At 42.9% G+C, this 22,506-nt stretch overlaps 1 protein-coding gene across 1 annotated transcript; it reads right to left on the bottom strand.

Moving 5' to 3' along the window:
* Positions 1–850: 850 nt before the first annotated feature.
* SOX3 (SRY-box transcription factor 3) lies at positions 851–1,774 on the bottom strand. The gene has a single exon (XM_040405066.1). It carries the CDS (start codon positions 1,772–1,774, stop codon positions 851–853), a length of 924 nt encoding a protein of 307 aa, XP_040261000.1.
* Between the last annotated feature and the right edge of the window lie 20,732 nt (positions 1,775–22,506).

Raw genomic sequence — 22,506 nt, 5'->3', positions numbered from 1 at the left:
AACAAGCAGTTAGATAACTATCCTTTTGGACCCTGGGAAAAAATGTAAAAAAAAAATGAAACAAACGGATACAAACTGATTTTTGAAGTTTGCATCCCATAAAAGTTAGTGTTTTTTTGTTATAAATCATAAAATAAAAATATATCAGTTTGAAGGGGACTAATTATTAAAACATGTACACACATAGTTATCATCCTACCAGAATGAAACAAACGCTCATGCAGTAAAGAAGAGTCTTCTGTAATTCCTCTTAGAAAATTTATTGATTTTTTGTTTTTACTTTCAACTCAAAAGTCTGTAAAAACCAAGTAAAACAAAAACTATTTTTTTCTTTGTTGATATGTTAAACAATTCACAGTAAAACTTCAGGAAAACAAGACAAACTCAAAAAAATGTACAACTTTATACAGAAGAGGAAAAGAAAAATACAACTTACTATAAATTAAAGGGGGGAAAAAAATATTCTTGCGTTTGCGACCCGCACAGTTTTTTTTTTTGTTGTAAAGTCTAAAAGTTAATGATAAAATCTACAGTTTTGGATAAAACTCAAGGAGATTCTTGAGCGCCTCAAGAAAACTTGTAAACATTGGATTATGGTTAATCGTCCCAATTTAAACTTCTAAAAACTCAAGATACAAGATCCTTATTTAAAATGAAAAGCTCATATTTAGGGGACCCCCCAAAATACTCAGCATGTTGTGCTCTATAGGGAAAGTTTGCACAAACTTTGTACACAACAAGAAAACGAATAAAAACAAACCACCCTTTTGATTCCTTGTCCTCAAGTTTTCTGCATTCTGAAGATGCTTGTCAGGCAAGCAAAGTGTCTTTAAAAGAAGCAAAGTCTGAATTAAATGTGCGTTAATGGTACAGTGCCATTGACCCCAGTCCCTGCACTTTGGTAATGCTGATGGACACTGTGTAGTCTGCTGTTCTGGAGGGAAGATGGGTCACTTGCATCTCCACCTGGAGGAAGGTACATGCTGATCATATCTCTCAGGTCTCCTAAGCAAGCTCTTTGAGTGTGAGAAGTGATTGCAGGTGGAGGAGAACTTGGTTCCGACTTGACCACCGACCCCATGGATCCCAGGCTCATGACTGTAGAGGTTTGCTGGTTGTAGGCTGCTGGTGACATGCTGTAGGTAGAAGCTGCGTTCATGTAGGTCTGAGCAGAAGACATCATGGGGCTATACTGAAGACCAGTCATGTCATACCTGTGCATCTGCTGAATTTGAGGGCTGTTCATGCCAGGATGTTGAGAGTACCCAATCTGGTCCTGCATCAAGCTGTAAGCCCCATTAGTCCAGCCATTCATGTGGGCATAAGTGTCTATCCGCTGGCCAACTCCAACTGAGCTGGCTACTGAACTTACCCCTGGACCCAGGAGATTGCCAGGCAGAGAGTATTTGTCCTTCTTCAGAAGGGTCTTGGTCTTCCTCCTGGGTCTGTACTTGTAATCCGGGTATTCCTTCATGTGGACAGCTCTCAGTCTTTTGGCCTCATCAATGAAGGGTCTCTTCTCTGCATCGCTCAGGAGCTTCCAGTCAGCCCCCAGCCGCTTGCTGATCTCAGAATTGTGCATTTTAGGGTTCTCCTGGGCCATTTTCCTCCGTTGCCCTCTGGACCATACCATGAATGCATTCATGGGTCGCTTGACTCGGTCCTGGTCTGGAGTGGTGGCATTGCCTTTGCCCCCTGGAGTCCCAGGCCCCCCAGTATGTGCATTGCTCTGCTGCACAGGGCTCTTGATGTCTGTGTCCAGCATGCTATACATTTGGAAGGAAGTTGGGGATCGCAAGGAACCCAGTGGAGAAGACGAGGAGAAGACGAGGAGAAGACTGCAGGACGGTCTGATCTCTGTGCAGAAACTTCTCTAGTGAAGAAGTGCTGAGTTTCTGAGTGACTGCATTTTAATCACATCCTGCCAGCCAATCAGGAGCCAGCCCCACAGCCCAGCCCCCACCTCTCACATTTCAGGAGCACCTTAACCCTTTCCTCCCTTTCACTATGTCCACCAGATACCAGTCGGGTTCCTCCCATTTCAGAGCAAGAAATAGTTAATCTGTCATTATTCCAAATCAAGTTATGAAATTATTACTGTCACACTTATATCTCGGCGGTTTCTGAGAAACAAACTGCAAGCTCATTCATCCCAGACTGGCATCAGGCCAGCACTTAAAGCTGCCAGTGCCAAGGAGTCACCAGCATAGGGAAGCCTTCTTATTTATAGCGTACCAACATAAGAAAAGACAAAAGAAAAGTCCGATATTCACAAAGTGAAACAAAAAATAAACAAGTAATATGTATATCAGAGAGAGACAGGAAATATAGATAGATGATAGATAGATAGATAGATAGATAGATAGATAATAAGTGAATAGACAGATAAAAATACACAAAAATAGGAAATTTCTGGAAAAGTTAACTTGTAACCAATGACGATTAATGTTAATTTGATTTTTTTCTAATAATATAGATATAGATAGATCATAAGTGAGTAGATATATAAGTAGATGGGTATAGATAGATAGATAGATAGATAGATAGATAGATAGATAAAATGTATAGATAGTCATGAGATATATATAGATAGACGAAGAGATTGAGAGTCAGATAGAGCTAGATCATCTTCAAATATAGACATAGATAGTTAGATAGATATATTGATAGATATTAGATTAGATAGATAGATATTAGATAGATAATAGATAGATAGATAGATATTAGATTAGATAGATAGATAATTAATAGATAGACAGAGAGATAGATAGATAAAGACAGACATAGGGACATTGGGTGTGTTAATTGACAGGATTGCCCTGGCACCATCCCTCTGTCGGTGTACAGACATTACAGTGACAGAGTAAACAGATTTTGTTGCCACTTGAATAGGTTTGGGCTGTTTTATCAGAGCTTTTTACACATTAGGCGCTGAAACCCTATGGGAACTGTTTGCACCTCTTCAGGCGCCTTGTTGTAACAGGTTTCTCCATAAAGACGCTAAAAGATCCCAAGTAGTAATTTGTAAGGATGGCAGGTGTCAGTGTGAGGGTCTGGGGTTTATAAGTCAATATAAGGAGTTGGACCCCTTCCTTTGTACTTCTTATATGGGCAGCTAAAAAGTGCCACTCTTGTCAAAGGGGCTTATAGAGGGCACAGGTGCCCCCCATCTTCTAGGGCTGCAGACACATGTGGCTACAGTGTACAGGCTTAGATAGACAGACATAGATAGATAATACATATGATGCATTTCTTTAACACCCACGCTCCTACTTTGGGATTCATTTATAACTTAGAACAAGTTTTCGGGTTGGTCCTAAAACCAATATCCCGGGATAAAGTTCATCTATATTTCCCAGTTCCTGGTGGACTGAGGTTTATCCCGCCATTCCCCGTTTTCTGGGACCCTCAGCTGTGTCCATTGGAAAGTTTGATTTTCCCTATAATTTCTGGGCTGTGGACCCCTCCTCCCGGGTCTTTGTTTTCCCCCCAGCTGGCTGCAGGTGGGGGGATGGGCTGGCGGGAGAATCCGTTTGCCATGGTAACATTAAGCCTTTGCCAGTGAAAAGAAAGTTTGGGGGAGGCCAGAAATGTCAATCACAGGGCCATATTCACTCCCCTCCCCCCCACACACCTCCCAACTACCTGCCAGACAGCCTGCTGAGGGGCTCAGGATGGGATCCGCCAAAACCCCGATCTCTAAAAAGTTCTAGATGGGGGATGAATGGGATTTACACCGAAATCTATTGTAGAGATCTCCTTACTGCTGGCAAAGAAGTCGGAAACATCAGCCTTATTTATTTTAAAAATAAGAAATATTTACCTTTAGATTTGATACATTTGGGTCTGTTCTTGTTTTGTTTCATGATTGTTTACTTTATAGGACTTGGTGATAATGTCTCCCTGTGACTAGCCCTATATATACTGTAGGATTGCAAGTAATAATAGCAGGGTGTATATATATATATATATATATATATATATATATATATATATATATAATCACCTGTCATCCTACAGTCGCAATCCAGTTCACTATATTCCCCCATTCCAATGTTATGCCTAAATAATAATAATAGGATAGAACTATTATGTAGGGAATATTCAGATATGGTGATCATTCATTCATTCATTCATTCATTCATCTTAAATAGAATCAAAGGGGATAATAAAATGATCTGAAGCCGCAAATAAATAAATAAATAAATAAATAAAGTAAACAAATAAATAAATAAATAAATAATAATAATGATCCAAACGATTTGTCATCTTTAAACATGTTCTATTGCGAACTCCAAATCCAATAATCCAATCCATTCTTGAGGAACTACAGATCCCAGCCAGTTTCCCCAGGGAACAGGGCTGTGTAATAGCTGCACAGCCACAGGTTGTTATTTGCTATTAGCCGCTTTTGATTCGACTTTAAAAGATCAGAAGAAGAGAAGCACAGGGGGCATCCTGACATCTTGTCTGCCAGGCTGTACTGTGCCAAACAGGATTTATCCCAAACAAGGGTGCCAGGCAGCTGTGCCCCCGACGTGCAGGGCCGGGGGATTAGTCCCAGGAAACATAAACTACAGGCGGACAGCACAGTGTGAACAGCTCACTCATTACACGCCGTTATTTTGCTGTCATGTTAATAACACAAATACTAACACATGAATTATCAGCATTCAGCACCATTATAGTATTCATTACACTAGGAGTTTCTAATTATATAATTATATAATGAGACTAATACAATATAACATGTATAGGAGTAAATGAGTGAAATACATAACATAAAAAGTGTACAGTGAGAAGACGGGAGGAGGATTCCAGGGACAGGACAGGGGGCTGTATGGGAGACATTGCTAGAAGCGACCCTGCGCTGCCAACAATCCCATATTACACTTGGAAATCCCAGGGATATTACAGGTGCAGGCAAACAATACAACAACGTGTCCTTAGGGGCTTACACTTCTCAAAACGTCAATTAACACTTCGCCAATAAATAATACAATTAGCTAAGCATGTCATAAAGGCGGGGGGTGGAAGGTAGAGGGTCTCCATGTAAGGGGTCACCCTATCCTTCTTTATGTAGGTTCAAAGAGACTGCAAATTAGGGTGGCAAGGTATATATATATATACTATATATAGAGAGAAAAAGAGAGAGATTATATATATATATATATATGTGTGAGAGAGAAAGAGAGATTATATATAGAGAGAAAACGAGAGAGATTATATATATATATATATATATATGAGAGAGAGAAAACGAGAGATTATATATAGAGAGAAAACGAGAGAGATTATATATATATATATATATATGAGAGAGAGAAAACGAGAGATTATATATAGAGAGAGAGAGAGAGAGAGAGAGAGAAATATATCTATCTATCCATACCTCTCTTTCCCTCCCTATATATAATCTCTCTTTATATATATATATATATATATATATATATATACACACATACTCTCTCTCTCTCTCTCTCTCTATATATAATCAATCTCTCTCTCCCTCTCTCTATATATAAAATCTCTATTTGTGTATCTCATTCTCCATATATCCACAGATGCCCATAGACCACATAACCCTTGCACAAGACAGTTGTGTCCTATAAAAGAAGTGTGCCTTAAATCTACTTTATTTTGGTCTTGTTATTGGTCGTGTTGGCAGTGTCTGAGAGTATTGTGACCCCCTATACAGGGGCAACTCCCTCCAACATTTCTCCAAACATCCGGATCCTGAGGGGACCCAGTCAGCCATATAGATGTGAATCTGCCTTATCAGGGGCAGAAGCAAAGCCCATTCAGCAGGACACAGCTCCTGAGATTAGCACAAGAATACGTCCCATGTCAATCACTGACAAGTGCCTTGTTGCAGAACTTGAGGGGGGAGAAAAGACGATGTGCCTCGTTTCATCTCCCAATCTGTTTACAAATAAATCATTTCCATCACAGAGAGTTTGTTTTACATTCTAATACTAACTACTACTACTACTACTACTACTACTACTAATAATAATACATAATAATAATAATAATAATAATAATAATAATAATAATAATAATAATAATAATAAATAATCCCAGTAATCCTCATCGGTATTGCTCGCCCACAATGGAATAAACCTGTAATTCACACTCATCTAAAGTGGTTTTCATAAAGTATCACAACTTCTAATGATTCCATTAGATTGATTTCCTAAACGCGTTTCCCCTGCTATAATTATTGTAATTAATTACAAATGTCCATTTGGGGAATATTTTCGTTATCCATTGATCTGCAAATTAAACATATTTAATAGAGACGTTTTCAGGAAGGGGGGGGGGGGGGCTTGGAATAGAAATGAATTAATTAATTATCTGAGATAGCAAAGAAGTCATTTCTCAAGGGCTTCATTCGCATCCTATAAGGATCTAAGACATCATAAATTCATTACAATACGCAGGTTTCAGTTCTGGGTAAATTGTCCAAATTTCTGTTAACTATCTTAAATTTTATCCGTATTTTCTTCCATTCCTTTAAGCATTTTTGAGCTAGTTATCATTATTCTGGATGCATGCCATGCAAGGTCCTCTCACTTACCGCTGCAGGGTGCCTGACTTCCAATATTCGGTTATTATATGATTGCACCGTCCTTATTAGTTAAATGCCTGGCTTTGCAAACAGGTTAGTAATATGATAAAAAGGAGGATGAAGACGAGCGGCAATAGGACTGTGCAGGGCTACAGCAGAGCCAGGGGCCAGTGTGCGGCAATCCTGCCCTCTGTCGGTGAAATGCGCTCACAGCAAACACTGTCCAACAATTGCTACATGCAGTGTGCTAGGCGCAGAGGAGGCAAGTGAGGCTTTTATGGAATGTGTGCATGGAAGCTGTAGTTTATCAGAATTAGGCTTTATAGACACTGGAGAAAGCCTGCCTGTAGAACTACAGATCTAAGCATGGCTATAGTTGTATGGGCTTGCTGTAAGATTAAAGGGGATCATGCTGAGAGAAGTTAAAGGGGTTGTCTCACTTCAGCAAGTGGTATTTATTATGTAGAGAAAGTTATTAATGTGTCTGCACACTATAGGAAAAAGGGCGAGCCTATGTGCACTCCCGGAGTATGGGCAATATGGACAATCACAACACATTAGTCAGAGCCTTGTATTAACTTTCTCTACATGATAAATGCCATTTGCTGAAATTAGGTTACCGCTGTAAATGTTTTTTTCTATCTCAGACAGTGGGGACATAACGCTAAGCTACGCCCCCACTGTCTGATAAGTGCGGGTTCCACCTCTGGGACCTGCACCTACACCGAGAACGGAGCCCTGAAAGTGGTGGAGGGCGCACTGTGCGTACGCAGCCGCCAGGGGCGTAGCTATAGGGGGTGCAGAGGTAGCAGTCGCTACCGGGCCCAGGAGCCTGAGGGGGCCCAAAGACCCTTGTGCCGCATGTGAAGACAATGGTATTATAGAAAGCGCATGCTGGTCAAGTTACACCTCTGGCTAGAGGTAAGGGGTTAGGTCAAGAATTTGCCATGGGGGGGAATGCTGTATACATTTTTGTCTTAGGCAGCACAAAGGCTATGTGCTTCCCTGCCCCTGGCGACAAAGCACTGAGAGAAGGGGGGCCCAAGCTGAACTCTTGCACCAGAGCCCATGAGCCTTTAGCTACGACCCTGGCAGCCGCCCTCCATTCATTTCTATGAGGTCGCTGAAAATGCTGGCTTGACTATTTCCGTTGGGCCCATAGAAGTGAATGGGAGCGGTGGCGGTGCATGCCCGCTGCGCTCCTATTCACTTCTATGAGGAGAGCACTTGGCGGTGGCTGGACCCAAGGAAACCCGGGGTCCTCCAGCCACCACTTTCCCGCTCCGTTTTCTAGATATGCCATCGTTGTCTCAGATGGGAATACCCATTTAAGCTCTCTCAGCATGATCCCCTTTCGTTTTACAGCAACCGCAAAAAAAAAATGCAATTTGCTGATGTGAGACAACCCCTTTAATGCTACATCTATACTGCGACTTTGGGTGCAACACGTGTAGCTTGTCTGGGTTGTGGCAAGTTTCACAGTATAGGGGGTTTCCATAGCAAAGAAGGAGGTAGCAGTGCGATCCGTTTGGTGTGAGTCCAACACTACTGGATTTTTGGCCATTCTGGGGTTGCCATTGCGGCAAATGTGAGAGTCACACTGTGACCCCCTTTTCATTACTTTGGCAGCCCTGTAGCCGTACCTGTAGATGAGAAGAGGTTAAAGGGGTTTTCAGGGCTTTTACTATTGATTGCCTATCCTCAGGCAATGTATGTCTATGGCAAAGCAGCAGCGGACAGAAAGGGAGAGGGGAGACGGCACGTGCACAGTGCGGGCGTTGGACCCCATCCGAACTGATATTGATGACCTATCCTGAAGATAGGTCATCAATAGTAAAAGCCCAGAGAACCCCTTTAAGAATGCTATAGGTGTTGTGTAAATGTATCTAACATTTTTTTTTGTATTGTCATCAGCTAAATCTGAGTTTTTATTTTAAATTTTTTTGCACATAAAGAGTAATAAAGTATAAAATTAATAAATGCTTGTTTTTCAGATAATATAGATACTGTAGTCTACTTACAAAATGTCATAGGGCATTGTTTTAAAACTGAACACCCCAACATTGCTGAACTGAACTTAGATCAGCACAGAATCTTCGATCAGTAGGGTGTTGCAGCTGTAAGGCTGAGTTCACACGGGCGTTGTGGGAAAATGTGCGGGTGCGTTGCGGGAACATGCGCGATTTTTCAGCGCGAGTGCAAAACATTGTAATGCGTTTTGCACTCGCGTGAGAAAAATCGCGCATGTTTGGTACCCAAACCCGAACTTCTTCACAGAAGTTCGGGCTTGGGATCGGTGTTCTGTAGATTGTATTATTTTCCCTTATAACATGGTTTAACTCACCTTAATCCACTTGCTCGCGCAGCCCGGCATCTCTTCTGTCTTCATCTTAGCTGTGTGCAGGAAAAGGACCTGTGGTGACGTCACTCCGGTCATCACATGGTCCGTCACATGATCTTTTACCATGATGACGGAACTTACAGAGAAAACATATAATAGAAATATCTGTGACTCCTGTGTTTTGCCCTTGAAATACTGATGAAAAATACTGACCATGTAAAGGGGCCTTAGATTGAATTCAAACTCGGCAGAATTATTGTGGAAAGTTTTGAAACTGCCCCATTCATCTAAGTGGGCCTTGCAGAAATCCATGTTGTTGATGCCAAAACAACCCCAACCCCACAGATGAATGGAACTGATTTTCAGTTGCAGAAATTTCACCTGGTCATCCTTATATATAGCTTTCTAGGCTTCTACTGAATTTGGGTGCCTGTTCTGGCTGCCAGAGTGACCATGCTGGACCACCATGCCCTTGTGGTACCAGCTATTGGGCTAACGTCATGTACTGCGGACGCACTATTCCGCCACATTCTGCTATATGGCCTCAGCGCTGGAGCAGGGAGTATAAAGTAGTACGGTGGGATATGGGGGCTGGTAGAAGGGTATAGTATCTGCTATTCTATGACTTTGCCTTTGGCCTATATAATACAATCCCACATCAGTTCGGGTAATGAATAATTCCTCATTCCTGAATTAATCGGATTTGTAGAAATCGTGTTTGGAATGTTTTCACTGTTCTCTTTGACACCTGGAACACTTATTCTTTATTTATTTTTTATCACTTTAACTACTGTAATTTATAAAAGTCTATTCTTTTTACTGGAAAACATTATTGGGGGTCATCTATTGAGAGACGATTGGCATACATGTGTCAGAATATAGCACGTAACGTGCACACTGTATATGAACATCTGTAGTATGTGCCCCTTATTATTTTCTAAGGCTGGGTGCACATACATCAGCGGTGTCCGGCCAGTTCTTTTATACCAGAGCTGGACATGAGCCAAGTATTCAAAAATTCGATTCGGCTGCTTCGCCAAACGCCCCAAAAATTTGCTTTGTTTCTTTGTAAGTAGTGGGTGCAATTTCCCCGTCATTGTACCCCTCAGATGCCGCGCTCATCGCTGATCGCTGCATCTGACAGTAATAACACAGGGTAAAATAATAATAATAAAAAAAAAAATGAAATCATACTTACCTCATCAATTCGATGGCAATGAGCTGGCTAGCACCGTCTTGATTTAAGATCTAGCGCAAAATCTCGCACGGCCCGTCGTCAGCCGTCATGGTGACATCATATGTCACCGCTCATGAGATCTTCACTCAAGATGACGGCAGCCGGCTTGTTGTGATCAAATTGATGAGGTAAGTATCTTTTTTTTTGTTTTTTGACCACCATTCAGGGAAAATCTATTCGCTACCATGAAACACAAGGAAATTTGGTTCGAGCACTAGAAGATATCCAGAATCAATACTGATGTGCCAGATTCCTGAAATGATCACATAGAAAGCCATGGGATCAATTCTGGCGCCACTTTCCCTCTGGCGTTCTGACCATGCACTGTAGTTTCTCTCTGGGAAACGACAATGTATGGTCAATATATCAGACTCTACCCTAACAGTTTCTTTTTTTTACCCCTTAAGGCTACTTTCACACTCGCGTTTTGGCTTTCCGTTGGTGAGATCCATTCAGGGATCTCACAAGCGCTCCAAAACGGATCAGTTTTGCTCTAATGCTTTCTGAATGGAAAAGGATCCGCTCAGAATACATCAGTTTACATCAGTTCCGTCTCCGTTCCGCTGGAGAGACGAACACCAAAACGCTGCTCGCTGAAACTGAGCCAAACTGACACAATCTGGCACAATAGAAAACGGATCCATCCCTCATTGACTTTCAATGGTGTTCAAGACGGATCCGTCTTGGCTATGTTAAAGATAATACAAGCGGATCAGTTCAGAGCGGATGCAGACGGTTGTATTATCTGAACGGATCCATCCATGACGGATCTGCACAAAACGCGAGTGTGAAAGTAGCCTTACTCTTTTTGCTTTGTCCTCCAGCAAAGTATAGAAATGTCAGATTTTTTTAAATCAAAAACCAAGGTGGATTCACACGTCGGCCCGCGTCACATATATCAGTCATTTTAGGAGCTGGATACAACTGGTCTATGTGTGCTGTGCGTCAGTGCAGAGGTCTGCCTCCCAGAGGCGGATAGTGATGGACAGGAGAATGCAGCATGAAGCATTTTTCTGTCAAGATCTCTTTGACATCCGGCATCATAATTGATGCGACAGATGTACGTGAACGATCCCATAGGAAACTATGGGATCAGTTCTGGCTTTAGTTTCCCTCCGGCGTTTTCAGCACCGCGCTGGAGGGGAACTGAGCTGGACGGCAGGACGTATGTGAAATGGTCTTTTGTCTGTCAAGAAATCCTAAGCATTTAATTAAATTTTTAAAATTTATTTTAAATTTTTATAGAAGGCATCCATTTTGAGTCGGAGAGGGAAATGTTGCACGCAATGTTTCTCTGTGGCTGTGGAGAATATACTGTACCCAGTTCTATATTTTTCCATTAGTTTGGATATAAAAAAAAAAGATCAACTTATATAAGTGAATTCACCCTAGGATGTTTTCACGCACGCTTAATATAGGCAGCATGGTTCTACACCCACATTACAGCCACATCTCAGCCCAAAGGTCTAATCCTACAAATAACAGTATAGTGTTCGTTCTGCTCCTCAGACCCAATCGTATTATACTTGTGTGAAACTGGCTTTAGTCTGGAAAGGATGGAAATAATTTTGGGGGAGATTTATCAAAACTGGTGGAAAGGAAAACTGTCTTAGTTGCCCATAGCAACCAGTCAGATTCCACCTTTCATTTTTCAGAACTGGAATCTGATTGGTTGCTATGGGCAACTAAGACAGTTTTCCTTTAAACCAGTTTTGACAATTTTCCTTTTTTGTGTCTTCACCCCAGATTCAAATATATATATATTTTATATTTATTTATAGTCACATTTGTTTTATTTATTTATTGCCATTCTATTTATATCAAGAGGAAATCTTGAACAGTTTTATGTTTTTAATGGATTTTTCATTTTCTTGCTCCATATTAACCTTAGGGCTCATGCACACGATCGTATGTATTTTGCGGTCCGCAAAAAAACGGATCCGAAAAAAATATGGATGGCATCCGTGTGCATTCCGTATTTTTTTTCGGAAAGGAACCGCTGGCCCCTAATAGAACAGTCCTATCCTTGTCCGTAATGCGGATAATAATAGATGTTCTATTTTTTTGCGGAACGGAAATACGGACATACGGAAACGGAATGCACACGGAGTAACTTCAGTTTTTTTTTTTGCGGACCCATTGAAATGAATGATCCCGCATACGGTCCGCAAAGAAAACAGAACAGACACGGAAACAAAATACGTTTGTGTGCCCTTAGTGTTCTAGATTAACGAGGCTGGACATTGGAAAATACTGAATGCAAACCACCAGGTAGTGTAGTGTAGGTGTGAGCTTAGTGTCTGAGTGACCATAGCCCATGTATATGTTCATCTATATGGCATAACCTTGATTTATACCTATATATATATATGTCCAAGGGATTTCAAGTTTTAAGAAGTATATATATATATATATATATACAGCAAGGTTGACACGGTTGATACAGAAACTCCTGCATATAATGGTATACATTTATACATTGACTATTAAAGTTACTGTTTGTGAAATCCATGAATTCAATGAGAAATGGAGAAATGCCACATACTTCTTTTCCCATTAAAAAGCTTTGGGCCAGTTGACTATAATCTCTACTGCTCACCAGGCTCCCTATGCTGCTCTCAATGGAGTTTCACAAAGCAAAGATTGTTCTCATTATGGAAAACCGGCCAATTTCTTAATTAGGAAGTTCCTTAACGCTGGTCATTCAGGTGTTCTTCTGGAATTTGTTTATTAGGTTTGAACAAATTGATCCTCTGGTAATCCCCTAGCACTAATAGGGACAACAGTAGGGGAGGTATTGCCCAGGCTGGGATGCTTGTTAATAAGGATTTTTTTCTTAAACAAGCTTCTAATTATCAGTGTTGTGAAGAAGACCACCAGTATTGTGCAACCATGGTGCTGAAGGACAGTGAAGATGTTCCAGGCAATGTCACATCAGACATTCGCAATTAGTGATAGAGAGAAAGGGACTCTCTCAAGGTTATTATGAATGGCACGCATCCGTCAGCAATTAGCAGGCAAAAGAAAACGGCCTTGCCAAGCGCAGTCCATTTATGACACATATACAGAATTTATCTATAGTCTCTCATGGTAATATTGAAGAGATCGTGTGCTGGAAGACATGCTGGTTTTCAGAATAAACTATGCAACCTAAAGTTACATGGCAGCATAGATATGGTCTGAAAAGATTGTGGATATATGTGTACACCATGCATGAGCTATTATTTATGCCTCTGAGGGTTTCCTTGGGGTATGATCAAGCCACATTTATTATCCCATTAAGAGGGGTTCACATATAGGTTTTTGCTGGAGTTTTTCTGCACTTTTGTATTTTTAAGTGGCATTTTTTGCACCTGCTTTTTTGGTGCAATTTTTTTTACTGTAAAAACGCTAGCTCGAGATGTTTGTGGATGGTCTATGGGAAATATGAAAAGCAGGACACCCACATGTTTTTTTTCTACTATCATTTTTGTTAACTAGGCAGCGTTTTCATTTTCGGACTTTTTTGTAATACATAAAGCATGCTATGGCTCTTGGCATTTTTTCATACGTCATCACATCCCATTTCACTAGTGGGCAAACAAATATCCCTCCATCTAAAAAAAATCACCACAAAAAAAGGTGGTACCCCCCCAAAAAAATAACATGCAAACAAAACAAAAAAAAAACCACATGGTTATTCTGATTATGGTGTTTTGTATGTTACGGTAATTAAAGTGTAACTGTCATATATATATATTTCAATGTGTAGGGACAGGGATAGGGACAATTTTTCTAATATACTTTATTTAGGAAAAAAGTACAAAACTAGGGCTGGATTGTCCCTTAGCAGCGATCTTTTTCAGAGGGACATTGGTCTTCCCTGCGCTGCCTAGGAAGATAGGAAGATGGGTTGGGGTGGGAGATAAGTAAACTTAAATATACAGGTGAAACTCGAAAAATTAAAATATCGTGCAAAGTTCATTTATTTCAGTAATGCAACTTAGAAGGTGAAACTAACATATAAGATAGACTCATTACATGCAAAGCGAGATATTTCAAGCCTTTATTTGTTATAATTTGGATGATTATGGCTTATAGCTTATGAAACCCCAAAGTCACAATTTTGAGGTACCCTTTGCTCAGGGGGTATGGATTAATTAGCTGACTAGAGTTTTACACTTTGAGCCTAGAATATTGAACCTTTTCACAAAATTCTAATTTTAAGCTGCATTAATGCAATTCCTTTTAATTTGCACGATATTCTAATTTTTCGAGTTCCACCTGTACATCATATATAAATAAATATCTACATTTTATTCCTGCTCACTGATCAGCATGGCCAGCGGATGTGTAGGGGCAGTGATACTGACCATTTTTGAAATATAATTTAGTTATTGAAATTGTGCATTTATATTAGAAAAACTGCTCTAAAGTGGCCCATTTATGCCCTAGAAACTCTCCTTGCTTGTCTTCTGTAAACTATATATATATATATATATATATATATACATACAGTCCTGATCAAAAGCTTAAGACCACTTGAAAAATATTTAGCATGGCTGGAGCTTAACAAGGTTCCAAGTAGAGCTTCAACATGCAACAAGAAGAAATGAGAGTGAGACAAAACATTTTTTGAGCATTCAATTAATTGAAAATAACGATTAAACTGAAACAGGCTGTTTTTCAGCTGATCCAAATTTTAGGACCACATGCTTTTAAAAGGCCAAATCTGTGCAAAGATGTGGATTCATTGTCATTTTCTGTCAAGTCTCACGTTGTGATGGCAAAGGCAAAAAAACCCTCCCTTTTTGAACGTGGTCGGGTTGTTGAACTGCATAAGCAGGGTCTCTCACAGCGCACCATCGCTGCTCAGGTGGGACGCAGTAAGACAGTCATTTGGAATTTCTTAAATGATCCTGAGGGTTATGGAACAAAATAGTCAAGTGGAAGACCCAAAAAAATGTTATCAGCACTGAGCCGGAGGATCCAATTCGATGTCCGTCAAGACACTGGACGATCCTCGACCCAAATTAAGGCCCTTACTGGTGCTGACTGCAGCCCCATAACCATTAGATGGCATCTGAAACTGAAGGGCTTCAAAAACAAAAAACATCTTCAAAGTCCTCATCTCCTTGAACGCCACAGAACTGCGAGTTTGTACTTTGCAAGAGAGCACCAAACTCTGATGAGAAAAAATATAACCTTGATGGTCCTGATGGTTTCCAACGTTCCTGGCATGACAAGCAGATCCCACCTGAGATGTTTTCTACGTGCCACAGTGGAGGGGGCGCCATAATGGTCTGGGGTGCTTTTTCCTTCAGTGGAACAATGGAGCTTCAGGAAGTGCAGGGGCGTCAAACGGCCGATGGCTATGTCCAGATGTTGCAGAGAGCATTCCTCATGACTGAGGGCCCTAGTCTGTGTGGCAACTACTGGGTTTTTCAACAGGACAACGCTACAGTACACAATGCCCACAGGACAAGGGACTTCTTCCAGGAGAATAACATCACTTTTTTGGCCCATCCTGCGTGTTCCCCTGATCTAAATCCAATTGAGAACCTTTAGGGATGGATGGCAAGGGAAGTTTACAAAAATGGACAACAGTTCCAGACAGTAGATGGCCTTCGTGCAGCCGCCTTCACCACTTGGAGAAATGTTCCCACTCACCTCATGGAAACGCTTGCATCAAGCATGCCGAAAATTCTTTTGAAACAATAACGGCGGATTTACTCATTACTGAGTTCATGTTTGGAAGTTGGATTTCTGTTTTGGGGGGGTTTATATTTTTTTTTGGGAGGTGTGGTCCTAAACTTTTGATCAGCTGAAAAACAGCCTGTTTCAGTTTATTTGTTGTTTTCATTAAATTGAATGCTCAAAAAATGTTTTGTCTCACTCCCATTTCTTCTTGTTGCATGTTGAAGCTCTACTTGGAACCTTGTTAAGATCCAGCCATGCTACATATTATTTTTTGCCATTTTTCAAGTGGTCTTAAACTTTTGATCAGGACTGTATATAGATATAGTTGTGGAGAGTGGCAGTGAGGGCAGCAGCAGTCAGTTAAAAGGGTTGTCTCATCTCTAAGGCGAGATATATCTGTAAAGAATAAATCAAGGCAACTGGACTTACTAAGGCGAGATAGGACACAATCCTGACCACCAGCTGACCCGGAAACAGAAGATCACTCTGGCGCCCTCTGTTTCAGTAGTTCCCATTGCGGTGCATGACAGCTAAGGAAACAGCGTAGCACAACAAGCTATGCTGTTTCTGATTTAGGGAAACACCATACATTAGCTTGCTGTGCTATGATGTGTCCATAGCTGTCATGCACCGCAATGGGAGCTACTGTAACCGAGAGTGCCGGAGCATTCTGCTGTTTCCTGGCCGGCCAGAGATGTAGCTATAGGGGGTCCAGAGGTAGTTGTCGCTATTAGGCCCAGAAGCCTGAGGAGCCTGAGGACCCTTGTGCTGCATAAGAAGACACCGGTATTATAGAAAGTGCATGCAGGTCAAGTTACACCTCTGGCTGGAGGGAAGGAGTTTGGTCAAGAATTTGTCATGAGGGGGGTGGCGTTTCAATTTTTGCCTCAGGCAACACGAAGGCTATGTGCTTCCCTGCCCCTGGCCACAAAGCTTAACTCTTGCACCAAGGCCCATGAGCCTTTAGCTATGCCCCTGCGGCCGGCTGGTGGTTAGGACTGTGTCTCATCTTGCCTTATTAATTATACAGTAGTTTGACAGTTACAATTTAAGTTTTTTTTACAGCTGTATTTCAGCAATATTTTAAAAACAGCCCAAAAATAATTATTCCTCTAAAAAAATAGATTTCTATGACATTTTAGTAAACTTATTTTAAATGTTGTACAATAATAATACAAAATAAATATAAAAAAAATATAGATCAGATCAAGGTGGTTGCAAAAATTGTCATCTTAACCTATGGCCAGTATTTTCTAATTGTAAATGATCACTAATACATTCACTGCAGGTGTTTTTGCTGTATGGATAACATTAGCATGAAATGTTAAAATGATATAAGTTTCAATAATTTTTTTTTTTTTATATTTTATTGGGATCTGGTTCTATTTTCAGCACCCAAAAACATTTTGGACATTCAAAAATCACTCAGGTAACAAAACGTGATCTTTCAAAGGACAAAAGTATGGATGCCTTCAACTCATGTATGTTTCATTAACTAGATCATGATAGCCATGTTGAAAATTTACATAAACCATGCACTCTGCTAAAGATTTACGAGGTGGTACCCAAAAGAAACAGGAATTTATTAATAAAAAATATAGTCTATTTATTTGAACATTTCGAAACTTTAGCCTTCTTCAAAGTGTTCTTCATTTGAAGCAGTACATCTGTCCAAATGTGTTTTCTAATGATCAATAGAGATGGCCTTGCGGTTCGACCGGCGGTCGGTTCGCGCCGAACTTTGCCCGTTCGCAATTCGCCGAACATGCGAACATATGGAGACATTCACGTCCGCTATATTCTTTTACATTGTGAAGAACTTTGACCTATGACACATCCATCAGGTGGTACAGGACAGCCAATTGAGACATTTCAGCACATACAGTAGACATACCCCCTACCTTATAAATAGACTCTATCTGGCCACCATTTTACATTCAGTGTTTTGTCAGTGTAGGGAGAGGTTGCTGTGTGGAGCAGGGACAGGCTGTTAGGGACAAAAATGCTATCAAATAGGTCCACAAAAGTCCTTTTAAGGACTGGTATAGGTGTACTATTGATAGGTGTGCAGTACAGAGGGGTGTAATACACTTATAATATATTTTCTAACATAGAAAGCATATTATAGTGGATTTGTATTGTGCAGCAGTTGTGTGCCGTTCTGCAGCGATACTGCAGCTACACAGAGTGACAAACACCATTGGAACAAATAATTTCTACTGGTGTGATATACCAGTTGCCCCCCAAAAAAAGTGATCGAAGCAGGGGTGTTATATACCAATAATATACTTTCTATATAGTGCATTTAGGTAGTGCAGCATTTGTTTGCGGTTTAGCTGCGTTACAGCATCTACACAGAGTGACAAAAGCCATTGGAACAAATAATTTCTACTGGTGTGATTTACCAGTTGCCCCCCAAAAAAAACTGATTAAAGCAGGGGTGTGATATACCAATAATTTATACTTTCTATATAGATACAAAGACTCCAGCTAAGTCGTATTTTGATGCAACTTGTTTATTTTGCGTATACTTTCTATATAGTGCATTTCGATAGTGCAGCATTGGTTAGCGGTTTTGCTGACTTACCTCAGCTACTGTTACGCTGAGCGCTCCGGGTCCCCTGCTGGTCTCGGAGCGCTCACAGCGTATGTCCCCAGGCAGCACTCCAGTGTCTCGGCGTGTGCGTCCTCGCTCTCTAGGGCGCGCGCGCTCCGGGACTCTTAGATTCAAAGGACCAGTGCACCAGTGATTGGTGCCTGGTCCAAAGGGGTTATTAAGGGTTAAGGTTGTGAGAAGCAGTGCTGACTTAATTAGGCTGCACCTGTGCACTGCCCATTTATACCTTCTCCTCCCACAGCCTTCTGCCTGATCTTTGTGCCTTGTGCCTCAGAGAAAGCGTTCCCTATGATGTTAGTTTGCCTTACCTGTTGCCGTACCCGTTGCTACCGTCCACTCGCCTTTGAACCTTTGCCGCCTGCCCTGACCGCTGCTTCGTCCGACTACGCTCTTGCCTTCTCCCTGTGTACCACGCCTTATCAGTTGCCAGAGAGGTCGAGTTGTTACTAGGGGACACGACCTGGTAGTTACCGCCGCGGCAAATCCATCCCGCTTTGCGGCGGGCTTAGAACCGGTCCTCTAGTACAACCCGCGCCATCGCCTCTCTGGTGCAGAGGATTCACTACCTGTCCTGCCGGTTCGTGACAGTAAGATCCGGCCATGAATCCCACTGATGTTCCCCTGCCAAGCCTGGAGGACCTCACCACCATTGTGGTCCAGCAGGGTCAACAGCTGGCCCAGTTGCAGCAGCTCCTGCCTTCTCTACAACAGCCAGCCTTCCGTCTGCTCCTGCTGCATTACCTCCGCCTGCAGTTACCACCGGTTCCAGAATCCGTTTGTCCCTACCAGACAAATATGACGGAGATCCTAAGCAGTGCCGTGGGTTCTTGTCGCAGTGCTCTCTCCACCTCGAGCTTCTGTCCGACCAGTTTCCTTCTGAGCGAGCCAAGGTAGCCTTTATTCTCAGTTTACTGTCCGGGAAGGCCCTGGCCTGGGCTACACCACTATGGGACCGCGCAGATCCTGCCACTGCATCCGTCCAGAGCTTCTGCCTAGAGTTCCGGAATGTTTTTGAGGAGCCTGCCCGGGTTACCTCCGCAGAGACTGCCTTACTAAATTTGACCCAAGGAGGTTCTTCCGTGGGTGACTATGCCATTCAGTTCCGCACTCTGGCCTCTGAGCTGAACTGGAACAATGAAGCCCTTTGTGCCACCTTCAAGAAAGGACTTAACAGTGAAGTAAAGGACGTTCTGGCTGCACGTGAGCTTCCTTCCACTATTTGTGACCTCATCTTGCTGGCCACTAGGATAGACAAACGTTTCACCGAAAGACAGGAGGAACTCCTCCGTGAAAAGGAAAAAGCTCGTCCTAGACGCTTTCCTCGTCTGGCTCCCGTTTTTCCGCATCCACCTCAACCCGCTACTGGGTTTTCCGCTGTGGAAGCCATGCAGGTGGATCGGTCACGCTTGACTCCGCAAGAACGAAGCCGCCGCAGAAACGAGAACCTGTGTCTGTACTGTGCCAGTACCGAGTACTTCCTTAGAGATTGTCCTCTCCGTCCACCGCGTTCGGGAAACGCTCGCACCTAGTAAGCGTGGGAGAGGCGTCGCTAGGTGTGGATTCTTCCTCTCCACGTCTCATCATGCCCGTGCAGTTGATCATCTCTTCCAAGTCCTCTTTCTCCGCAGCCGCCTTCTTGGATTCCGGTTCAGCTGGCAACTTCATTCACGCCACCTTGGTTGACAAGTACCGTATTCCAGTAATCCGTCTACCCAAGCCGTTTTTCATCTCTACTGTTAACGGTGAGAGACTCTCAGCCACCGTGCAGTTCCGTACCCAGCCTCTACAGATGGACATCGGAATATTTCATACCGAGACTTTAGAGTTTTTGTCCTTCCCTTCTGTTCTTCCGAACTCCTCCTGGGTCTGCCGTGGCTTCAACGTCATAGTCCTGTCCTGAATTGGTCCACCGGTGAGATCCTGCGTTGGGGCTCCTCCTGTTCGGACCGCTGTCTCAAGCCTGCTCTGGTCAAACAGAACCCGCAAGTTTCTCCGCCTTCTGGGCTGCCCAAGCCATACCATTCCTTCACGGATGTCTTCTGCAAGAAACAAGCTGAGGTTCTTCCTCCTCACCGATCCTATGATTGCCCGATCGACCTGATACTCGGTTCTACTCCACCTCGGGGCAGAATTTATCCTCTCTCACCTCCTGAGACTCTTGCCATGTCCGACTATATACGTGAGAACCTACAGAGAGGATTCATAAGAAAATCTTCTTCTCCTGCTGGGGCCGGTTTTTTCTTTGTGACAAAAAAAGACGGCTCCCTCCGCCCCTGCATTGACTACAGAGGTCTTAATAAAATTACCATCAAGAACCGTTACCCTCTGCCTCTAATTTCTGAGCTATTTGATCGTCTCCGAGGGGCTAAGATCTTCACTAAATTGGACCTCCGAGTGGCCTATAATCTGATCCGTATCCGTGAGGGAGACGAATGGAAGACCGCCTTTAACACAAGGGACGGCCATTTTGAGTATTTGGTGATGCCCTTCGGCGTCTGCAACGCACCTGCTGTCTTCCAGGAATTCGTCAATGACATTTTCAGGGACTTACTTTACACCTGCGTGGTCGTATACCTGGATGATATCCTCATCTTTTCCTCCAATTTGGATCAACACCGGGTCCATGTGCAACAAGTTCTTACTCTCACGTCTCAGGAGAAATCGCCTATACGCTAAACTTGAAAAATGTCTATTTGAACAGACCTCCCTGCCTTTCCTGGGATACATTATCTCAGCCCAAGGACTTCAAATGGACCCAGCCAAACTCTCGGCGGTTCTGGATTGGCCACGTCTCTCTGGTCTCCGAGCCATACAAAGATTTCTGGGCTTTGCGAATTCCTACAGGCAATTCATCCCTCACTATTCCACTCTGGTAGCTCCTATCGTGGCCCTCACTAGAAAAGGAGCTAACCCCAAATCCTGGCCTTCCCAAGCCGAGGAAGCCTTCCAGTCCCTGAAATCCGCCTTTGCCTCTGCACCCGTTCTCTCTAGACCAGATTCCACCAAGCCCTTCTCTCTTGAAGTGGATGCCTCCTCGGTAGGAGCCGGAGCCGTCCTCACCCAGAAGTCTTCCCGGGGCAAGACTTCAACTTGTGGCTTCTTTTCAAAAACATTCTCTTCCGCAGAGAGAAATTACTCCATTGGGGACAGGGAACTGCTGGCTATTAAATTGGCACTAGAGGAATGGAGACATTTACTCGAGGGCGCCACACATCCTGTGTACATCTTCACGGACCACAAGAACCTGGCTTATCTCCAGTCTGCTCAGAGATTAAATCCCCGTCAGGCTCGTTGGTCTCTGTTCTTCGCCCGCTTTAACTTTGAGATACATTTTCGTCCGGCTTGCAAGAACATTAGGGCAGATGCTCTGTCTCGCTCCTCTGATGTGGTGGGCGACGAGTTAACACCTCGATATATTATCCCTCCAGAACGCCTTATTACAGTCGCTCCCGTGGACCTGCGCCTTCTTCCTCCTGGCAAATCCTACGTACCTCCACGTCAGCGGCTGCGAATTCTCAAGTGGGGCCACGCTTCCCCTTTTGCCGGTCATCCAGGGGTGCTAAAGTCTCTCCAACTTATCTCCCAAAGGTACTGGTGGCCTTCTCTGGAGAAAGATGTCTCGGACTTCGTCCAGGCCTGTATGATTTGCGCCCGGGATAAATCGCCTCGCCAGAGACCAGCGGGTCTCCTCTTGCCTCTACCTGTTCCTGAAGTTCCCTGGTCTCACATCTCCATGGACTTTATTACTGATCTTCCCTCCTCCCATGGCAAGTCCGTTATTTGGGTCGTGGTGGATCGCTTCTCCAAGATGGCTCACTTTGTACCCCTGCCCGGTCTACCCTCTGCACCCATGTTGGCCAAACAATTTTTCCAACACATCTTCCGTCTCCATGGCCTTCCCAAACACATTGTCTCGGATCGTGGGGTACAATTCGTCTCCAAATTCTGGAGGGCTCTATGTGCCCAGCTCGGGATCAAATTGGACTTTTCTTCTTCGTACCACCCTCAATCTAACGGCCAAGTAGAACGGGTGAACCAGATTTTGGGTGACTATCTGCGTC

This window comes from Bufo bufo, chromosome 8 (genome assembly GCF_905171765.1).
Source record: "Bufo bufo chromosome 8, aBufBuf1.1, whole genome shotgun sequence".
Classification (NCBI taxonomy): Eukaryota; Metazoa; Chordata; class Amphibia; order Anura; family Bufonidae; genus Bufo; species Bufo bufo.
This window is presented reverse-complemented; position numbering and strand designations above follow the sequence as displayed.